The sequence below is a fragment of the Lepisma saccharinum genome, chromosome 7 (genome assembly GCF_977018435.1).
Source record: "Lepisma saccharinum chromosome 7, izLepSacc3.1, whole genome shotgun sequence".
Taxonomy (NCBI): Eukaryota; Metazoa; Arthropoda; class Insecta; order Zygentoma; family Lepismatidae; genus Lepisma; species Lepisma saccharinum.
Genome location: NC_139235.1, coordinates 89,547,843 through 89,569,693, shown reverse-complemented (window position 1 = coordinate 89,569,693; position 21,851 = coordinate 89,547,843). Strand labels below are relative to the sequence as shown.

The window sequence follows — 21,851 nt, the reverse complement described above, 5'->3', positions numbered from 1 at the left end:
TGGTCTCACCATTTTTGCTACTCATCTGGAAAACCTGGAAAACAGGGAAATATCAGGGGAATGTCAGGGAATTTTGCACAAATCATCTGGAATTTACATGCATTTTGGAGTGTGCAAGAGAAAAAGTTGCAAAATGAACAATCAGTTCACTTCCACTTCTGGATTCGGTTCTTGTGATTCCACTCCCAAAAAGGATTCAGTTTAGAAACTTGTTTCTTTCGTTCTTATGATTCTCAGTCTTGTGCAAAATTATGGTTCCTTCAAATTTCTGTAATAAATGTTCACTTTTAGAATACTAGATATTAGAAAGAATATTAAAGTAAAACTTGCAGTCCAGATATCGGATTGATAATTAAAGTACATTGACAATATGACCATAATTATTGGAAAGGTTGGTGAAGATGAGGTTATCACCTATTTTTTTTATAGATCTTAGTCTTGTTGGCATTTCCTATAGAATTCCTATATGAAACAAAAATTTCTCCAGATGCTGTGTACTTATATATGTAAGCAAAAAGGCAGCATTTTCTATGACACTATAAATCTGCCAGAAAATGAAAAATTGTGTATGGTTTATGAACTCTTTCTGTTGTTTGTATATTGTGGAGATCTGTTATGGTGAAATAATGTACCTCTGTTACCTTAGCCTCAAGGCTAAATGCACATGATTGTAGCACCCAATACATTTGATGCAGATTGTAATTTTACATTTTACTCTTAGAATTGCAGATGTTTTTGTGTGTGTAGAATGAAATTTGCTAAAAAAAAAAAGTTGTGAAAGTGAATATTCATAATAATTAACGGATTATATATTTAATTGAAAAACACAAGGTTCAAAAGCAAAAATCATGATTATAAACATGTCTGGCAAAATTTCATTTTTTGAACTGGAAAACCGTGAAATGTCGGGAAATTTTGTAATAAAAAAATCGTAGCAACCCTGGTTATAAAATGAAGTGAAATGAAACTAGAAACATTGTTGTAAGTTTAAAAAAAAAAAAAGTATCATAGGAGGAAAGACTTGTACCTCTCCAGCTTCTGTAATGTTCATACTCTGATTTAGGTGCCTTTTCCCTGATATATAGTCAATGCATTAACTCCCAAATGAATTTTCGTAGCCTTCTAACTCAGATTTGTTACTGTGCATATACAAACAACAAACACTGGAATTACGCGAAAGATACCAGGTTGCCAATGAGGATCGAACCTGAATAGCAGTTAAATATTCTCACTGATCGAAACTTTCACTGTTACTAACAAGGCGTCATTAATGGGTGAGACAGGAGGATGCATCCCCCTTAATATTCTGGAAAAATGTAGTATATACTCAAAGGTAGCGATGCTAATGGTTACCACATTATTGACACAAGATTCTCTTCTGTTACTTCTCTTGTTTTAAGTTCAAATGCCTTGCTAAGAACCACACATGATTCTGGTTTACAACATGTCTACTTTTGAATAGTTACTTTCATGAAGTCTGCCCCTCTTGTCACTATATTATACAAATTTGCATTGAAGGTATGTAAAACGTTTTGAGAGTGCATTCATTTTGGCTCTAGTCTGAGATAGTGCATGACTGCATGGATGCCACCCGCATTTTTGACCCGTACCATCCTGCTTATTTTTACACACATATCTTTAACATGCAGACAATTATATTTATATTGCATAATGAGTACTAACCTGCATTATAAGATTTGTCCAAAGTAGTGACCAACTGCATTCACACATTCCCGGCATCTTTTGATGAAAGGTGCCGCCTTTTTTAAGATTGTTATCATGCAAAATAATGGTAAGGAAGGCACTAGGTGGTAGAACAGCCACAGGCTGAACCTCGCCCTTTAATAAAGGAAAATTGAAATTGAAATTGAAATATCTACTCCCATGAAACCATAGAGGCATTGGCACCTTTTTCCTTGCATTCTTTCAGTTGCTTACATGCCTCTGAAGTAACCGGTCCCCCTTAAGGTGGCACTCAGTACCGTGCTCAGAACGTTTTCTACCTTAAATCATAGCACGCCACCCATACATTTGGCGGAAATAAACATTTGGAAGAATAAAATGACGGTACTTGTTCGAAATGCAAATTATTTGTATGCATACACCATTGCAGTACCCATACGAAATGCCAGAGTTGGGAAAATAACGATATTGAAAAGTGACAACTTTGGTTCCTTTTATTTGAGTCAGTATGTCTATTTTTAAATATGTCCAGTAAAAATAGGAGAAACATATTGAGATTTGAACATTTTGTAAGTTTCTTTGAGTTGTGTTTTGTACATTTGATCGCTCTTTCTGCTAGTCAGTAATTTTTTGACTGAGAATTTTGGAACAAATTTTTCCTTTCTAAGCCCATATAGGTTGCACGATTTCAGTTCGTTTTGAAAAATACGTTGACATTTTTTTAAAAAATACGTCTAAAATTTTGTGAATGATAATTTCTTTTTTTCGTTCCTTCATTATATGGCAAAATTTTAATTATTTTTAGAATAATATTTTGGTGCATTTGCTTCAAGAGTCTAAACTAGTAATTCTATGAGATACTTTCTGTCATTTTTTTAAAGTTTATTTCCTTTAAGAGCTAATAAAAATGTCCGTAATGGACATTTTTGCGTTCATATATATATATATATATATATATTTTGCCTCATTTCCAGTGAATTCTGGTGTAATTCAACATCGATTTGCATCAATAATTCATATAACTAACACTGACAGCACGTGGGACATTTGTGCTACTATGAGGGGCCGGATGATGGATTGTTAAACACATTAAATGCACTGTGTAATCGTAGCGAGACAACCTGAGATGATATGATCCTGTGCTAGTTGTAGTTATAAATATCAATCCTCTATATTAATCAATGCAATGTGTAGTCATTCTAATCTAACTAATTGCTGTTGAACTCCCTGACATGTGAATACTAATACAGATCTGAGTAGTGGAAACTGGGATGGTGATGAGGCCAGATTTGTCTTTGTACCTCAGTAGTAAGGCATTCGAACAAACTACCAAAGATCCAGATTCAATTCCTCATTGAGATAATCATCATCATTCCTTGCCGTTTCCTGCCTCTGGCTGGGTCGGCAGAGAAGTCAAACCTCTCCATTTTTTCCTGGTCTTCCACCACTCCTCTTACCACGGTGTTCAAATCTTGTCCTCTTCTCCTAACACTCTCCGCTATCTGCTCTTTCCACTGACACCCTTGGCCTTATACCCACTCCTTGTGCATTGTAAGCTCTTACTGCATCCATCCTCTTCATGTGTCCAAACCATCTTATCTGTGCCTGATCTATCCTGTCCTGAAGTTTCACCACGAACCACACCCACTGTCTGTCGGATCTCCTCATTCCTTATTCTATCCCTTCTAGTCTTCCACAATATACTCCTTAAAAATGTCATCTCCACTGCCTGCATCTTTCTTTTGTCTCTCTCTGTCATTATCCAAATATCTGCTCCATATATAATTATCAGCACATAGTATGTGTTGTATATTACCTTCTTCCATTTCATACGTACTTCCCTGCTCCATATTAATCTTCGAACGCTTTGATATAGTCCAGCAACCATTGAGATAATATTTTCACTAATTTGTCAATAGTTTATATGCTTTGTATTCCATGATCTGTTTAGCTAGTTCAATTTCACAAATCATACCCACACTCTCACTTAATTAAATTGAAGAAATTTTAAATTAGAAAACTCAAATAGCATTATAACAAATGAAAGAAAAATTTAGAAGATCTATATAAGTGAAACACTTACTAAAGAGCAATTAGAGAAGATCACATAAAGTTTGTTAAAGAAATTTTCTTGAGATATCAACCAGTTCAGTTGAGAATAGACTTCTGAGCTTTCCAGAGCTAACTTCACTCTCTCATCTTCACTTCAATTTCTGAAGCAGAGAGTGATCGTTGGCTCTCAAAAGCTTTAGGAAGAATTAAAATTGCCTAGAGAAAATATGAATGAGATATATGTGGAGGCTTGTGTTGCTTCATCAATAAAACAATGTTCAATTATGTCGGTTGCTAAAATACTTTTTAATGTCATCAAGTGCTGTGCTTAGTAAAGTTAATGCTTGTGCTTAAATTTTGATAAAATCAAGTTATTGTAGTCTATTATTGTTAGTGGAAAACATTTACATTTTGTTCTGTGGCAAAACATTATGCATTTTTTCTGTGTATAAATTATATAACTACAGTATTCTTGAAAGAGGAAAATTGTAGATAACACATCTACAATCAAATAATCATTATAATTGAATTGTTCTTCAGAGCATAAAATTAATAAAATAGGTAGATACTACACAAAGATATAATTTTATATTTTGATATTTGAAAAACATGATTTCATATTTCACACAAGATGCATACGGTGTGCACCAAAGAAAGGGGTTATGGAGTCAGTATTTTACTTCATTTGGCTAAAGAAAATAAGCCAATATAATTACTTACTTCAATTTCCTGTTCATATATTCAAAATATTTTTATCTGTGTGTGCCTATGATGTAGTGTCAGAAAAGGAAAGAACCAACTATACTACAGTCTCGTTTAACCAAATTTGATGGGACCGATGGTGCTTCGGTTGAACGAAAATTCGGTTGAACCAGAATAAAGTTGTTTTTTTATATACAGTACATACATTTTATTACATACAGTATTTTGAAATACAGTACATATGTATTTCAGTGTGAATAGCATGTATAACGCTCACGAACAGTAAGATTTCAGGCGCACCAAACTGAATTACAAATCTCAACTGACAGGTGTCCTCTTGTCCTTGAGCGTACAACACAGTACACATGCTAAAAATAGATGGGGATGGGGGAGTGTGTGAGTACAGCCAACGCATCATAACAATGAACTTACTCTTTAATAACTAACTGTTAGACCAAAATAAAGACAAAAGTGCTTCGTCGGTGCTCCCGCGTAAAACATGGTCACGCATGAGTAACAGCTTTTTTTAGCGATTCGGTTAACCCGGAAATTCGGTTAATCGGTACTCGGTTAAACGGGACTGTAGTGTATCAAATACATTTTTAAAAATTCTCAGAAAAACAAGTTAATTACATTATAAATATGAAATATGACATGCTCAACTCTTTCTTTCTTTTATTATCTTCTCTGATGAAGAATCCCACACATCATGACAGCTTCAACAGTTTTCCAGTAGCACGTGACAATTTTTAAGAACATATTTTTTCATACACACACAGTCAGTCTCTCACATGCATGACATTACTAAAGTATGTTGTCAGTAATATAGGGTGTGTTCTTTAGATGAACTATACTGACAGACATCGTCATTAATATATTTCTACAACTGAGTTTTAGAATCCAGCTTCCTTGTGCCATGTATCATTCGCATTGCCCAACTCAGCCTCATAAACAGAAATGTTTCTCGGTGCATTTACTGTGTGTGTCGTGTATTGTAGTGTGGTCAGATATACTTCCTGAAATTATTGAACAGTCAACGGCAAAGATAATGGTAGGCAAATCGTTCATCGCTATTTTTCATTACTTTTTGATTCTACATGCTGTATTGTTTTAAGAAATGAAGTTCTGTTGATTCGAAGCAGGTATTAATTACCCTCTGCTTATTAACGTCTTGATTTCAATTCATTATCATCACATTGTGTAATACAGACCGAATGAAAATTGTGATGGACAATTTGCCTACTGTTTCTTTTGCTGTTGGGTGTACCAAGGGAACAAACTACATAGGATAGTGGGAACTCTTCTGAACAAGTTAGAAGGAGACTAACATTGCTTTAAATATGGCTTTATAACTATGATTGTCATTATTGTTTATATACATTTTTTATTTCAGAGTATTTAGCATACTTTTGTGTAAATGGTTGTTCATTACCAGACCTAAACCTGTACTAAATCTTTCAGGCCAAGTAGGGGAGCCTACTAAGGAAACGCCAGTGAATATAAGTCGTTCACAAGTAGCTCAGAAACAGCACTGTTCCTACGCAACATCCGAGATTGAAGCCTACAACAAGCCAAAGCTAAAGTCCGTCGAAACTCTCGTGAGCACAAGATCAGGATCGCCAAAGATAACTTCAATCTCCTTACACTATGATGATGATGACAGCACCAAGAGACACGTTACTGGAAAATTTGTGGGCAAGGAAAGCATGTCGGAAAATATATGCTTGATTAAGGATCAGAAACTAGAGCCAGAAAGAAAGAGCACTGTGTCCTACGCAAGGAAAAATTATGGATCTCATGCCGCTCAGCTCATACCTAAAGAGCATGCCATTGCGACGAAGACAGATGCTTCTGAAAGCTTCGTGAATGTTAACAGAGAAGTAACAAGCAGGGGAAGTTCCCCAATAAAGAGTCCTTCGCCCGAGAAGTTTGTGACTCAAACAATGATCCTGTGTGACTCCGTAAGCAAATCCGATGATCGCAATGCAATGAAGGAAATAAGCCCACTTCGTACTCAAGAGAGAAATGCAAGAAGATCACAGTCTCCACTCCGAAAGGTGGAAAATGACCGTGACCTAACCAGAATGACATATACAGGTAGTCCCATTACTGCCAATAGGAATCAAGATCCTGCATACTTGCAGCCAATCGCAGCCTTGTCTAAATGGAAACATGACACAGAAGGTACTAGTACATCTGTGCAGAAAGCACAAACAGAATCACCTAAATTTGGAATGAAAGTGCACAAGGATTCAGACTCTATGAGATATCAACGGAACGATTCTGTTAATACCAAGCACGGTGCTTCCTCTGAGATATCTAATGTGCAAAAGGAAAGAAGCATTTCCCCCACAAAAGGATTCCGCAAATCGCCTGTGTACTTTGGTTTGGATGATGTTACATCTTCAGCACTTGGCGAAGCGAAAGATACCAGTAGCTCTGTATCCCTGAAGAGCTTAGATTCTCCACGGAAAGAAATCAGATCTCAACCAAGCGAAGTAACATCCAATGACCTTGACAGAAGGAGAAACCAAAGTACTGGTAAGTTTGAATGTTAATACATTCTGCCACTATTTTGTTAACATTGGAACTTACATACTTCATACTGAAAAATCCGATTTTACACTGATAAATTTTATAATTTGTAAACACAGTGGTATTTTTATTTTTGTTATTTTGCATTACTTTTCCACTATTTTTAGCTAATTGTGACAATGAAGAAAAATTATGGTTAGATCACTCGGATGAACTTGGAACTCGGAACTTTCACCAAAAAACACTTGGGCCTAGGAAAGGATTTTTGACTGGACCTTGCTAGACCACTATATCATTTCTATAATTTAGGGGAAAGGTCTAAATAGATTTTTCTACTTCATTGTTTTCTTCAGGGCACCAACTAATATCCATTGCTACCTAAGAAATTTAATTCAAGACACAGAAGAAAGGAATGGGTGACAGAAAATTCAAGCTGAAGTGTTTCTTTCATTAAGTAGGTGAACTCTTGTAATTCGAATTTTGGATAATTCCAACTTTTTTTCATCTCCCCTTGGAGTTCGAATTAAAAAGAGTTCACTATATTTTGATGAAGAAAGATGATAACATACACAGTATTTATTAGTTCTTCCTTTGCAGTTAGATTTTAAATTTTATCTGTGCTCACTATTCACTCTTTGATGTCTTTTACTTCAAGGTCATTAAAAAAGTGGTAAAAAAATGTACCCTTCTTCTTTAGCCATCGTATCTCACTGAACATCTGTCTTCGTTTTAGACCTTATATACACCACATGCTGGTTTACAAGGGTTAATTAATCACATTATGAGATAATGGTAATATCTTGTGAAAACCTAACAAAATTTCATTAAAATATTTCCTATAGAAGTATTGGTTCACGTACTATTGAATTTTACACATATTCTCCTTTTCAAGTTGTATTTATTTCACTCTTTTCACGGTTAATAATTTGCTGTCATTACAGGACTTTCTCTGGATGATCTGATCTCACCACTGCACTCAAAAGAATGCTCTTCAATGGCGAAAAAAGTTAGAAAAGAAGAAAGTGTTGATAAGAAATTAGACATAAGGGGAAATGAAAGTAAACACAAGACTGTAGATCAAAAAAATCAAACGCCAAGAGCAGAAAAATGTGACAAGAGACAAGACCATGCATCTGACACACAAATGAGCGCGAAATATAGATCAGAAAAATGTTCAGTTTCTGATAGGAGCTCCACAAGGAGGACTGCACACCTAGCAGAGAAGAATTCTGTTTTGTCGGTGTCTGATAATAAGAAAGATGTTTCACCATCACGAGGGAGAGGTGAGATACTAAGTCATAAACAGTCTCCATGTCTTGTTCGCTCAAGTTCGTCAAGAAGCAACAAAACATCACAGGTGGCTACGTACCCTGATGAATCATCAATGTTGGAGGAACTCACAAGAGCTGCTGATGAGATCTTGCAGGCGGTTAATGGTTACACTGACGAATCTCATCCCCCAACAAGCGACGACGATTCCCTTAGCAGCAGATCAAACTCTCGCAGGTCTAGTCAAAAGATGAGAAAGTGCGAGAAGCTTGGAACGATCACCGAAGATGGCAGGAACAAAGCAACTGGTACCAGTGCAAGAAGAAAGCAGAGCGTTGATGACAAGAAGGAAAATCCTAATGTCAAATCACCTGTAAGAAGCCACAGAAGGACGTCATCTACATCGTCCGTTGAAAGTATGAAGGATACCAAAACTCAAGTACTTCACAAACCACCAGCGTCTCATGGGAAATTGTATTCCAAATCACAAAGTACAGACAAGCATCGGACAATGCCTGGACAAAAATCAAGTTCTGTCCAGTGTGAGAAGCAAAGGATCTCAAAGATGTCCACGAGGGAGCTGAATCGAGGAAGTTCCTCCGAGGATGTGACGCCTGCCGGGAGTCTGAAAAGGCAAAAAGGAATGAGAAAGCGAAGTGGACTCAAAGACGGAACGATCTCCAATAAGACCAAGGAAGGTTCCAAGATAAACGGTAAGGTTAACGAATCGGATGGCTTCACGGAAACATTTGAAACAGAGGCAGTTGAAGGGGGAGGCTGGCGAAAGACGAAAACGACTGTGAAAAAGACAAAAATATTGCATAACACTCCAAGAAATTCTTCCAAACTTTGTTGCACCGACAGCGATGCCTCGAGTAAGGACTCAACATATGGCAAAGGAAATTCAAGCAGTGCGGAAGGCAGAAGGTCCACAGCAGCTGCGAGCACAAAATGGAAGAAGGCAACTGAAGATGGAAAGAGCTTGGTGAAGAAGGAGGGTTTGAAATTCCACCACGAAGCAGAGGAAATAGTTGAAGGAGGGCAGAAGAAAGTCAAAGCAACAACAAAGAAGATCACACGAAAGGGAAGTGAACGACTCAAGAACGGTGGAGAAGAAGTAACAGAAATTGTGGAGAAGTGCTCTGGTAAGTAGTTTCATGCTTTTTTGTAATACAGTTTATCTCTCGAATACTTAGTTTGATGTACAGTAATTAATTTTTCATTACTATGATGAACATCTTAACTTAAGGTATGACTTGATATCCAGGTGCACCCTGTTCTGTTAAATCAGCACGGGGGTCACCAGAAATATTTATAGAGGTCAGGCCATTGATAAAAATTGATTAGTACAAATTATAATGACAATAATAATTATTGTTATTTTACAATAATAACTATTATAAGTTATTAAAATATACCAATTTCAATCTAAATGTATTGTTATTATTACAAAAATGGAGAGGTTTGCTACTCAATCCACCGTATCAGTGAATATTTAACACAACTGTTGTCCATTATTTTTCTTACATTTTGTACAGTTAGTGTAGTGAAAATCATAGTCATTGTATTATGTTATTAACTTTTGCACAATTGGTAAAAAAAAAGTCTTACCAGTTAGTGGCAAATTTTACTCATAAAGTTTATATTCTGTGACCTCTCACAGAGAAAATTATAAGTTTTGGAAGATGTGGATCCATTTATTCTTTGGATTAATTGGTAGAATATAAAATTATAACCTGGTTCCTCTATTATACACTAAACTGTTTTCGATGTAATGCAGTTTTTACTGTGGTTATAACTTTATTTCTGTTATTAACAATAAAAATAGCATTTAAATTATACATTTGTAAGATTTGGGGGGCTTCAGCCCCATCAGCCCTCCCCCTGGCTATGTGCCTGATTGTAAAAGGGTTTTGTTTGGGTCTTAAGATAACAAGGAAATATTTTTCCTGGAATTAAAACCATGCAATCAGTTCATATCAGCTCATACCCAGCTTACTGAAATTACATGTCCAGTGTGCCTGTCCTTGAAGTACCATAATGTCATACTGTGAAAATGCATTTGATTGTAAACTACATGGAATTAAATAACGAAACCGTAACATACTTGATTACTTACTTGAATATTTACATGTTATTAATAGGGAACGGCCGGCCCTTGTAGCGGAGTGGTTAGCACATTGTGCTACGATGCCAGGGGTCCCGGGTTCGAATCCTGGCCTGGGCATGGAAATTTGTTAGTGTCCATTCATCAATTTCATCATATCATCCCTCATTCCGATCTTCGCAAATTAGCCAAAAGTGGCACAAGAAGTGAAGTAAAATAAAGCAAATCAAATTAATAGGGAACGGATTTTAAGGTACAGCACCTTTCCAAAAATATAGCTGCTTTCATACTGATCGTTTGAGATATGAATTTTAGACATGAAATAAGTGAAATGAACACACTTTGTTGCACCTTTTGTGAGATTACCTTTTTCCTTCTTTATCTTTCATGCTTTGTTAAAAAAATTGGGCAGAAAAATGAATGATTTTCACTCTTCTTGAGCAGCTCCATAAAATCCTAATCTCATTTTGTAGAGCAGAACGAGAGCTATAAAATGGTATAATATAATCATTGCAGCCCCAATGGTAAAAAAATGTATACACACTTCAGGAGAAGAAAACATTGTTAAAAGGTCTTCATACAAAAATGTGTATTTACCTGAAAGTAAGGTTGCAAGTCAGTTTAAAGTTTCAATGCACTTTCTGGACTAAACGTTTACAATAAATGCTCAAACTGATGGCCTCCAGCATCATTACATCTCTGAGTATGAACCACTACTACTTCAGTAACTATCATCAAAGTTTGCAGTGGGATTTCTGCACACACTAATTTAATCTCGTCCCAAATTGTGTCAAGTTTATCTGGTTTCCTGCGGTACACCTTATACTTTACTGTTCCCCCATAAGTAAAAATCAAGGGGTGTAACATCTGGAGAGCACAGAGGGAATTCGATTGTAATAAATTCTTGTGCTCTTCAAAGTTCAACCGTACTTTCACCATGTTGATATGAATCACTCGCCACTGACCACATAGTGGCGCTAGCTCCCTGGTACCATCTATTGAGCAAACACCACACTACATTTCTACCATATTTCATCACCCCAGGTGGGAATACGAATTTTTTTATCATGTTTTCATTTTATTGAAGCATTTGGTATATTATTACCACAGAGGTATATCCTCCAATGATAAACGCATAATAATAATAATATTAATAATAATGTGAACAGTAATTGCAAAATCACAAAGAATTTTTGAAGAATTAACTTTGTAATTCTTTGTTCTGACATAACCTTTCAAGTAGTTAAGGTAAATAATTTTTCACTCCCTTGCTTCCAGCAATGCCTGCATTAGACAAGGATGAACTGAAGCTTCTTTCCAATCCTGACGTGAATCGTAAAATGAAGACTAGTGCCTCTGGAGAAGGATACAGCACTGTCACTAGGTCATCCAGTGGTGACATGGAGAAAGTCACTCGCGAGGGAGTTCAGAACAGAGTGATGTCCTCCAAGGAGGTCATTGAAGGTGAGGAAGCACCACCAACCTTGTCCATTCCAACATAGCCATCTGCAGACCCTTTGATTGGAGGAAAAGCCTTGATGAAAGAAAATTTCATATCACTGTTTTATTGTATTAATCGGTACGAAACAGGGGTGTGTGTATACAGTATGTGTAGACCTACTGGAAATCACTGTATTGGAAGAATTCAAACTTCCGTGGCACTAACGGTGTTTGCCCCCTTCATTATTTCCCCTCTCTGTGATTCAGAGACTAATTTACATAAAAACATGGTTTCATGTAGCAGATTCAAAACAACTACACACAATTTATTCATTTCCAAAAGTGACGGGCATTAGCAGGCTGGTTGCCGCTCACTTTTTGTCTACATAATATGGCCTCTTAATGCTAAACCTTGTCTACCAAGAAAAATTAAACTGTCCTTGCCCCCTAGTTTTGGCAGCCAATCACCACTACTGATTTCCAACAGATGGGCAGTTTATTCTGCAAACACTTAGAGGTAACATAACTAATGAATAAAGTGTATGGGAGTGTTAATAATAAGAAATTTGCTAGAGAACGAAAGTGGATAGTTCAATTACATAGGAAATAATGCACCCATTCTGTAGTTGCTTGGAACTTCCATTGCCAATGTATTCCAAGTATATTGTATTTATTTTTCCTCTGCCAAACTGAAACAAAATCTTTTGCTCTTCAACAATATTAACCCACCACTCATCAACACACACAGGATTTCCCCTGAACCAATGACGAAATTTGGCAGCGTGTACAGGACATTGAGACAACTTTTCTTTAAAACTTTTAGCCACTTCACACTTTCTTTTTTTCTACTAGTCCTCATAAAATACAAGGGTTGATCAAATGAAAAGGTACAAAACGACACTGTCAGTGTAAATGAATACTTTATTCAAAGTATCCTCCATAGACCTGAGCACATTGATCCCATTGATGAACGAGCCGAATGATTCCTTTTTCCCAGAATTCCTTTGGCCGTGACGCGACCAGTCCTTCACAGTGTCCTTGAGTTCATCGTCCGAGGTGAAGCGCTTTGCTTTGAGATGCTTTTTCAGGGGACCAAACACATGGAAGTCACAGGGGGATAAGTTCGGACTGTAGGGCGGATGGTCTAGCTGCTCCCACTTGAACCAGGCCAGTTCCCCGTGTGTGACCCTGGAGACGTGTGGATGTGCATTATCATGGAGCAGAACGAAAACGGGCACTCCATTTCCTCACTGATTTGCCAGACACACAGTCTTCCCCGTAAACGTTCACCATCCGGCGATGAATATCGGCCGGTTTAACACCTTCCGCTGTCAGAAAACTGATAACGCCTCGCTGCTCCTCAACAGTCGAATTTGCCAATGTTAACGCCATCCTGTCCGACACGCCCTGCTGCGTCGCTTGGACGGTGCTCTGTATCGGAGCCTCTGCTCTCTCCTGCGCATGCACGTTCACCTGCATGCTCCGATGCCACGTGGCGACTCCAATCGCACCCCTACATATCACGCTACGTTCTCCCATCGCGGCATCTGTATTATATAAACGATTCCGTTGTTACGACGTTTCGTACCTTTTCATTTGATCAACCCTTGTATTATACACTCCTCACAAAAAGTTTGAAATATTGTTATATTAGGCGATAGTTTTAAGTCTACTTGATGCACAGTAAAGCTAATCGGGACTGAATCTGCAGTTTAAAGTGCGATCCGAACCACTATGTGCCTCCACCGGGAATCGAACCCAGGACCCCGTGCTTACAAGGCCATGACGCTAACCACTGCACCATCGGGGAGGCTCCTGAGAGTAACTCTTTCACCCAATTCATGCAAAAAATAAACTTCACTGAGGCTTTCCTGTCCATCTGTAGTGTACTAAAGATTTTGTTGTTTACAGACAGATGAAAATGCTAGTGACAACCATGAATGTGATGAATGATTGCAAGCATATTGGATAAAAGTATTTTCCGAGGGCTCATAGCATCGAACTGAGACCTCAATGAACAAAATGTTATTAAGAAAAGTTGTTCACATTGATTTCCTCTACACCCTGTAAAAGTTTCTCGGTGGTTCACAGCAAACACCCTGTACATTTGTGTATATATCCATGTATAGTGAACCACAAGCAAAAAAACCTGCATTGACCTGCGACTCCTGTTCACCGTACTCCCACGTGGAGGGGAGGGGCAGAGTGGAGCGTGCTTCCTTATGGCCTGAGCTGAACGGAGGAAGGGAAGGTGCATGGAGACTTTTCATCGAAGATTCTTTTCGTTGTGGTTGCTCTATACATATAGGCATAGGCGCCGACTCCATGGGGCTTGGGTGGGCTCGAACCCCCCCCAATGTTAACGATGGGGGGGGGGGGGGCAGAGTCCCCCCAAATAATTTTGCTTAAGAGGATCTAATGTATTATTTTGCTTCTCTTGTAAAGTTTACTGTGAATTGTGCCACATGAACTTAACGTTAAATACACATTTGAAATGTTCTAGACCATCAACTTTGGGGGGCTGAGACCGCTAAACCATCAACTTGGGGAGGGGGGGAGGCTATGACCAAAGACAGCATAACACATGACTTATTAATACTATATACTAAGTATATGAGTAGTGTTAAAATTTTTACTAAAAAGAGTTTCAAATGACGATGTGCATGAACTAGGGTAGTGGATGGGACGTTCGGGCTACAAATGGCTCTCACGTGACATTCAGAACGAGATCATTAATATGTTAGAGATATCTGTTTAGCGTTCCGTGGTAGCAGATATTAAAAGTCGGGAATATTTTGCTATGATGGTTGACGAAACTTGTGACATATCCATCCGTGGACAATTAATATTCTGCATTCGAACTGTGAATAAAAAAATTGATATTTTTGAGGAATGCATGGGCTTTTATTAGGGTGTGCGGGACGGGATCGGGATGGGAAAAATCTAAATGTTCAAAATTTCCCGAAGCTCTGAAAATCTCGAATTCTACACGTCATTTCCACTTTTAAGTGATTTCTGGATTAAAAACTAACATTTTACGATAAGTTCAAGAAATTGACAATGCATAAAACGTTGAGAAATAACGACATTTTAAAATGAGCATTCGGTATTTCCCGACTGCTCGGGATTCCGAAAAGTCGGGAAATCATTTCCCGAAGTCGGGATCGGGACGGGAAATCCCGGTCCCACACACCTTTAGCTTTTATGAGATTCCGAACACTGAGGCCAAAACTTAAAAAAGGGAGAGAGTGAGTCATTCATTAATTTATTTCAGTGATCAGAGCCCCCCAATAATTTTGACAAGTTGGCGCCCCTGCATATAGGACCTCCCTAGTGGTGTCTTGGTAACAGTTGCCTGGTAGAGGTAATTCTTATAAGGAACACACAAATAAAGAGAGAACCATCCAACTTTTAAACCAAATTTATCTATCTCTTGTTTTGTAACCAAGTTTTGAATCACATCATCGAAGTCAAATTTTGAAGCCACATTAGTTTCTATAGATAATATGGCAAATGAGGTGAGCCAGGAATAATGCAGGTGGTTATTGAAAATTTGTGGAAACTTCAGTTACTAAAGATTTGTTATCATGATAAAAAGGAATTAGGTGTACTTGCAATGTTGCGATGTCTCCTTCTGAATTATGGATTGCCTTTAATTTTATTTATAAATTAAGATTTCGCAGAAATGTAGGCAGTTTCTGCAAGGTAAATCAACACATGAACAATGAAAAATACTGTGAGTTGCCATAAATTACTTTAATCTTACTTTATACTTCCTCGACTTCAATTTCTTTATTATCTAATTCACTTCTAAAATTGTTCCATTGTACAGCATGTAACAAAAGTCCGGGAACACACTAAAGAAATTATTGTTGCCAAACGAGTAGCATTACAAAGTAACAAAGTACATCATATCAAAGAGTAAAGTTGTAAGATTTTTTCAAACTCACTCTACAAACACTATGTGAGAACCATGTGTGACCCAACAAATGTCGACGGGATAATCAAACTCTTCCCACACACGGCCCAACATGTCTTCCGAGACTGTGGCTGTTACTTGTTCAATTCTCCTTTTGAGTTCCACAACATCACGAGGAAGAGGAGGGACATATACATGGTCCTTTACATAACCTCATAAAAAAATGATCCGTTGCACTCTTTGTTTTGTCAAATTCTAGCAGCAGAAAGCCGCCTCAGTTCCAGAAAGCGCCACCTTGATTATGACACCACCTAGCGACGATATATGGAACTACATGTAACGCCTGCAATGAGGAAAAAAAACTTACAACTTTACTCTTTGAAATGATGTACTTTGTTATTTTGTACTGCTACTCATTTGGCTACAATATTTTTTTAAAGTGTTCCCAGACTTTTGTTACATGCTGTATATAATTTTATTCCTTTTGTATTTTATTGTACTTTCTTCTTTAATTTCTTTGTAATCTTGAATTTTATTTTATTTTAATATGTACATCTTGGGGTTAGGTGGTAGACCAGCAACAGCTGAACCTCGCCCAGCAATAAAGTCAATTCCATTCAATTAATCTGCAATCTGTTTTGAATTCTTATAATTTTATGTAATCCAAAGTTTCTCCAACACATTATATTTCATTCAGAAGTATACTATGATCCAAATTTATTATCCTTAGAGCTAACGTAATCTTTTTTTTTTCTTGCACATGGAATATGTGTGCCGTTTAATTAAGCTTATCAAAAATGCATTACATCACAATTAGCGTAAACGAGAAAGGAGGACTTTGCAGAAACTCAAGCATTCCCTTAATTTTCAGGTGGGAATTTCACAGCAAGTCGCGAGGTGAGCGGAAGTACCGATCAGCGAGTGGTTGTGGAGGAGACTTCAGGAGCAAGAAATGCATCCAGAAGCAAACGGATTGTCACACACTCAAGTACATCATCATCAGTTGTTGTGTAAGTAGCTGTACAAATTATTGAATGCTCACTGCTCAGTAGTGGAACAGCTTCACAGACTTCCTTCTGTTATATATGCACACAAAAAATTATGCATTGAGCATTAACAATATTTACGGAGTTCTCATATTAATCTCTCGAATAGGCAACATTGCGAGTACATATTCAACAGGGCCTTTTAAAATTTTGAATCTCAACTTCTATGGAATGCAAATTAAGTTTAAATTGACAAAACTGAATAATGTTACAAAGATAACAAAAAAAAACGGGCGATTTTGAAACCTCCACCAGAGATACAAATTTATTCACAGCGATATCAAACAAATACAACATGAATTTACAATGCTTGCAATTTGTGATGAATGTTTCTGAACAACGTGCACATCTTGCACAGACATGTCACGGCACAAAATGTCCATCACTTGAAAATGACATCACGCAGGTGGCCCCCATTTTCCATCACACACAGACGAAGTCTTTTATGGAAGTTCGACATCACATCTTGCAGGATTGGCACTGGAATTCGATTAACTTCCTCCCGAATGCGATCCATCAGGTCCTGGATGGTGTGTGGTGTGTCACAACGGATGATCTCAGATTTCAAATAACCCCAAAGGAAGAAATCACAAGTCGAAAGGTCAGGGGATCTTGGAGGCCAGGGAATGAATGTCCCCATTCTTGGAGATGAGATGACCAGGAAAGATGTTCTGTAGCACAAATATAAAACCTTAAACTCTCAAGTTCATTACAAGCCCTAGTAATCAACGTCATCCTTTGCCGTTTCCTGCTTCTGGCTGGGTCAGTATAGAAGTCAAGCCTCTCCACTGCCTGCATCTTTCTTTTGTCTCTGTAATTAAATTTTAGTTCATTTTAAAAATAGACATTTTATAGGTAGGGATGTAAAGTTTTTGTTTTATTTTTACCTGAATTTCGATGTTATTTTTTACTGCAATTCGGTGTTATTTTTTGCGATTTAGGGCAAAATTCGGTATTATTAATTTAAAATCGGTATTATTTTTACATGCATATTTACTGTTCCTTCTATGATTAAGATTTTCACATTGCTTTAGTTCTGAAAAATTGAGGCAAATTTTAGTTTTAATGACAAAAAAAAATAATTTAAGGCTTACATTTGTTAAGAATGACCAAATTTCTTCCATTTGGAAAACTATTTCGTCTCATCAGCCAGTAAATATGAAATGTTTATTGAATGATATCACCCAAATCTTTGAAAATAGTCATACTTATCACTTTCTCCAACAATGCCAAGAAAATCCCTCTGCGACCTCAAATTAAGCATTTTGTGTATGCACACTCACATACACAACCTCTCCCCCTCCCCCGAAACACAAAAGGTGCTTCTCCCTGAAAATTTTCCCGTTCCTAATCAATTTCCCTTCTGGGAAGATCCCCCCGAGCAAATTCTATTTCAGGAAGAATAGCCTACTGTCAGTCATGTCTGTGCCAAAGTGCAATAATGAAGAGTGACAATTTCTATTGAATCGAAATTTCACCAGCTAGACTAGAAATGACGGATCAAATAGCACTTCAAGTAGTACTTTTTTAACAAAATAAGTGTTTTCCCTAGTTTATATTGCATATTTTGCAACGTTTTTCATGTTTAAGTGCAAAATTCGGTGTTATTCTGAAAAAAATGGCATAATTTGCGTTATTTAGCTATTCCGAAACACCAAAAAGTTGCCTCCTTAACTTACCCAAATCCATTTTAGACACTTTATTATGCTTTCTTCGACTATTTGGTGTTATCATTAATACGAAAACTTCACGTCCCTATTTATAGGTCATCTTTAAGGACCACCAAGCCCAAGTAATTATTGAGCATTTTCAGTGCCTACAATTACACATAATAATATTAATAATAAAATAAGCTGATTTTTTGTACTTACAGAACAAAGAAGAAAATCAGTTCGAGTCATCCAGGGAATATCGAGCTGAAAGCTATCAAATGCTGAATCAAAGTGTAGACACTACAGATTCGTGGACAACAATATGATAGTGTGTGTGCACGTTTTAGTGTTAAAAGAGGAAGATTGCTGCAGAATTTATATTCGTGGAGGAAATTTGTTTTGGAGATGAAATGTTGGCATCATCCCAAAATACCATCTGTGACATTAATTTTACTAAACAGAAAGTGCTTGGTGAACACATGTATGCCTTTTTTGTACAAAATCTGTCTTCGTTAACATTACTGGGGACCATTTTGATCATGATAGTGATCAAAACTTAAAAAAATGAAAAGTTTTTTCATAGTGTTATCTGAATGTACGGGAATGGTTAGAATGTGGGCAAAATGAAATTAAGTTTTCATTACTAATAAGAAGAAGTTCCTATGAGCACGTCTCAGTTATCTTATTGATTCTCAAACAGAAACGTAACAGTATTTAACAGCATTTTATTTTTCATTTTCCCCATTCAGATAGATAACATTGTGGTAGTAACATGGTGTAACATTAGTTCACATTCATAATGTGGTGGAAATCTATTAAACACATTAAATAAAATTTTTAATAACAGTATTGACAAGACATAGTGGTGTCAGAACTTATGTGTTAGAATATCCTAATCAAGGTCAGTTTGTTAGTATTCTTACATATTTATAATGTGACTAAAGGTGAAAGTTAACAAGCATTTTTTTTCTGATAGAACTCGATAATTTACATACATTGTGCAATGGAGAAAATAATAACTGAATTTAGAATATAAATCAGTTCTGACACCATACATAACTACAACTGTTTTAAGCATATATGAGTACAGTTCAGGCATTATTTAACTATGATGCCATTGTGCAATGGGTACTGGTTACACTGTATACTATGAATCTCAGTTTAGTAAGTAAAAATAAACCTTGCAGACAATTCTGCATTTATTTTTCAGAGAAGACTATATATTTATTAATTAAAATATTGTGATTTATAAACTCATATGTTTAACTACAAGTAGTATTGTTAGTCTTTCAGTAAAATGTGTGATGTTCTTTACTGTTAATAACGACAAAAAGTTGTTTGTAAATTACTTATTGACAGAAATATATTATTAACATATAGAAAACTACCTGATTACCTGGCATTGCCCAAGTATTTATTTATCCCAATCTTCTATTAGACAGGAAAATAAGTGTAAAATGTAACTAATTTTATTTACAGGTATTTAAAAGTATAAGTACAGTATTCAAATTATAAAGTAAAATCTTTTACAAATTCACTATAATATTAATTTAACTACGCTGTTTAATTGTTTAGCCTTTGATTGCACTCGGCCAATCGCCATACATATCCTTGGAGGCATTGTTACGGCAATGAAATCTGTAAAAGAATAAAGATATTTGGGATTAAATGTCATCGTGAATGTCACCAAATAGCTTAGCGACTCCGAAAACTATGGATTCAACACTAGGTCATTTTTAAAATTTTATTTTTCACCCGCTGATGCCTCCCATGCCGATAGGTAAACTCGGAGTTGAATGACATTCGGAGTGTCACTATTCATCTTAGCGACCAAGAAAACTATGGATTCCACACTAATATCGGTAGTTTTCTTTCCAGATTGTAAGTCATATGTCTACCAAGTTTGGTTGAAATTGCTCCAGGCGTTCGAGAGTTATGCCGGAACAAACATACATACATACATAACAGTTGGGCTGAAAAGTTCGTAGGCTAACATAGTAAAAAATATTTTTTTGACAAAATTCGATTTTATTATTCAATATAGTTGCCTTCGAGGGCGATACAACGATTATAGCGGTCATACAATTTTCCGATGCCATTTTTATAGTACGATTTCCCTTTAGCCTCAAAATAGGCCTCAGTTTCGGCGATTACCTCTTCATCAGTGCTAAATTTCTTTCCAGCGAGCATTCTTTTAAGGTCTACAAACAGGATAAAGTCACTGGGGGCTAGATCTGGAGAATATGGTGGATGGGGAAGCAATTTTATTACGGTTGAATATCGCTAAACATTGCTCCGAATCATCAAAACGTTGTTGCTTTTGATCGATTGTGAGCACGCGCGGCACCCATTTTGCACACAGCTTTCGCATGTTCAAATATTCATGCACAATATGTCCAACACGTTCCTTTGATATTTTTAAAGTCTCAGCTATCTCGATCAACTTCACTTTACGATCATTTAAAATTATTTTGTGGACTTTTTTGATGTTTTCGTCGGTAACAGCCTCTTTGGGGCATCCACTGCGTGCATCGTCTTCGATGCTCATTTCGCCTCGTTTAAATTTAGCAAACCACTTCTCAACGGTTGATTTTCCTGGTGCAGAGTCCGAATAATGTTTATCAAGCCAAGCCTTGGCTTCAACAGTATTTTTTTCGCCAAAAAGCAATGCTTTATTAACACACGAAATTCTTTTTTATCCATTTTTTCACAATAACAAAAGCTGCTTCACTCACAATGCTATATCTCACGAACTAATTATCCGGCAGCTGTGAAATTTATACACGTATCTTTTGAAGGTTAGTACTAAGTAAAAATCACATGGATTTAATTCTAGTAACGCCATCTATGAGTCAGCCTATGAACTTTTCAGCCCAACTGTTACATACATATATACACACATACATCCATTTTTATATATATAGAAGATAGTATTATTTCAAATACTCAGTTTTCATTGAGAAGTTTTGTACATTGGAATAAGTATTTTCATAATACACCTCACTCTACGGGAAAGGCAAACGAAACAATCCTAGGGAAGCGTTGAATAGTGAAAAACATCTCAAGAAGATAACTGAAAAAGATACAGTTGAAAAGAAAAAGAACAAATAAAACTACCAAAAAGATTAGCAAAGAATCTTTGTGTAACGTGCTCCACCATGAAGATAGAGTGGGTGAGAACCTACTGGGAGAAAAAATCTGAAATAGTGAATACAACTGACAGAGCTCTCTAAGGCTGTCAAGAAGAGAAAAACGTGTACCACAAAAACTTAATGAAGATTTTTAATGGTAGGACCAAGTGACAAGAAAAGAAAATTATGTACAGTGTGTCCAAAAATAGTGTTTACACTCTTTGAATGTTAATAACATAGAAACTATTAAATATAACTTGACTGGACTTTTTAAAGTAGCAATGTCTATGTTCGCGTGTAGACATTTTGTTATCT

General features: G+C 36.6%; 1 protein-coding gene across 4 annotated transcripts in view; it reads left to right on the top strand.

Annotated features, from left to right (window-relative positions):
• LOC145990002 (uncharacterized) overlaps nt 1–19,792 on the top strand; it is a 321,598-nt gene extending 301,806 nt beyond the window's left edge. For all 4 annotated transcript variants that reach the window (XM_083125582.1, XM_083125579.1, XM_083125580.1 and 1 more), the window contains 5 exons: nt 5,899–6,978; nt 7,914–9,386; nt 11,627–11,812; nt 16,579–16,717; nt 18,627–19,792. In XM_083125582.1, the coding sequence (XP_082981708.1) occupies nt 5,899–6,978; nt 7,914–9,386; nt 11,627–11,812; nt 16,579–16,717; nt 18,627–18,690 (2,942 nt within the window). In that variant the 3' untranslated portion in view covers nt 18,691–19,792. The remainder of the gene's footprint in view (nt 1–5,898; nt 6,979–7,913; nt 9,387–11,626; nt 11,813–16,578; nt 16,718–18,626) is intronic.
• Nucleotides 19,793–21,851: the final 2,059 nt, after the last annotated feature.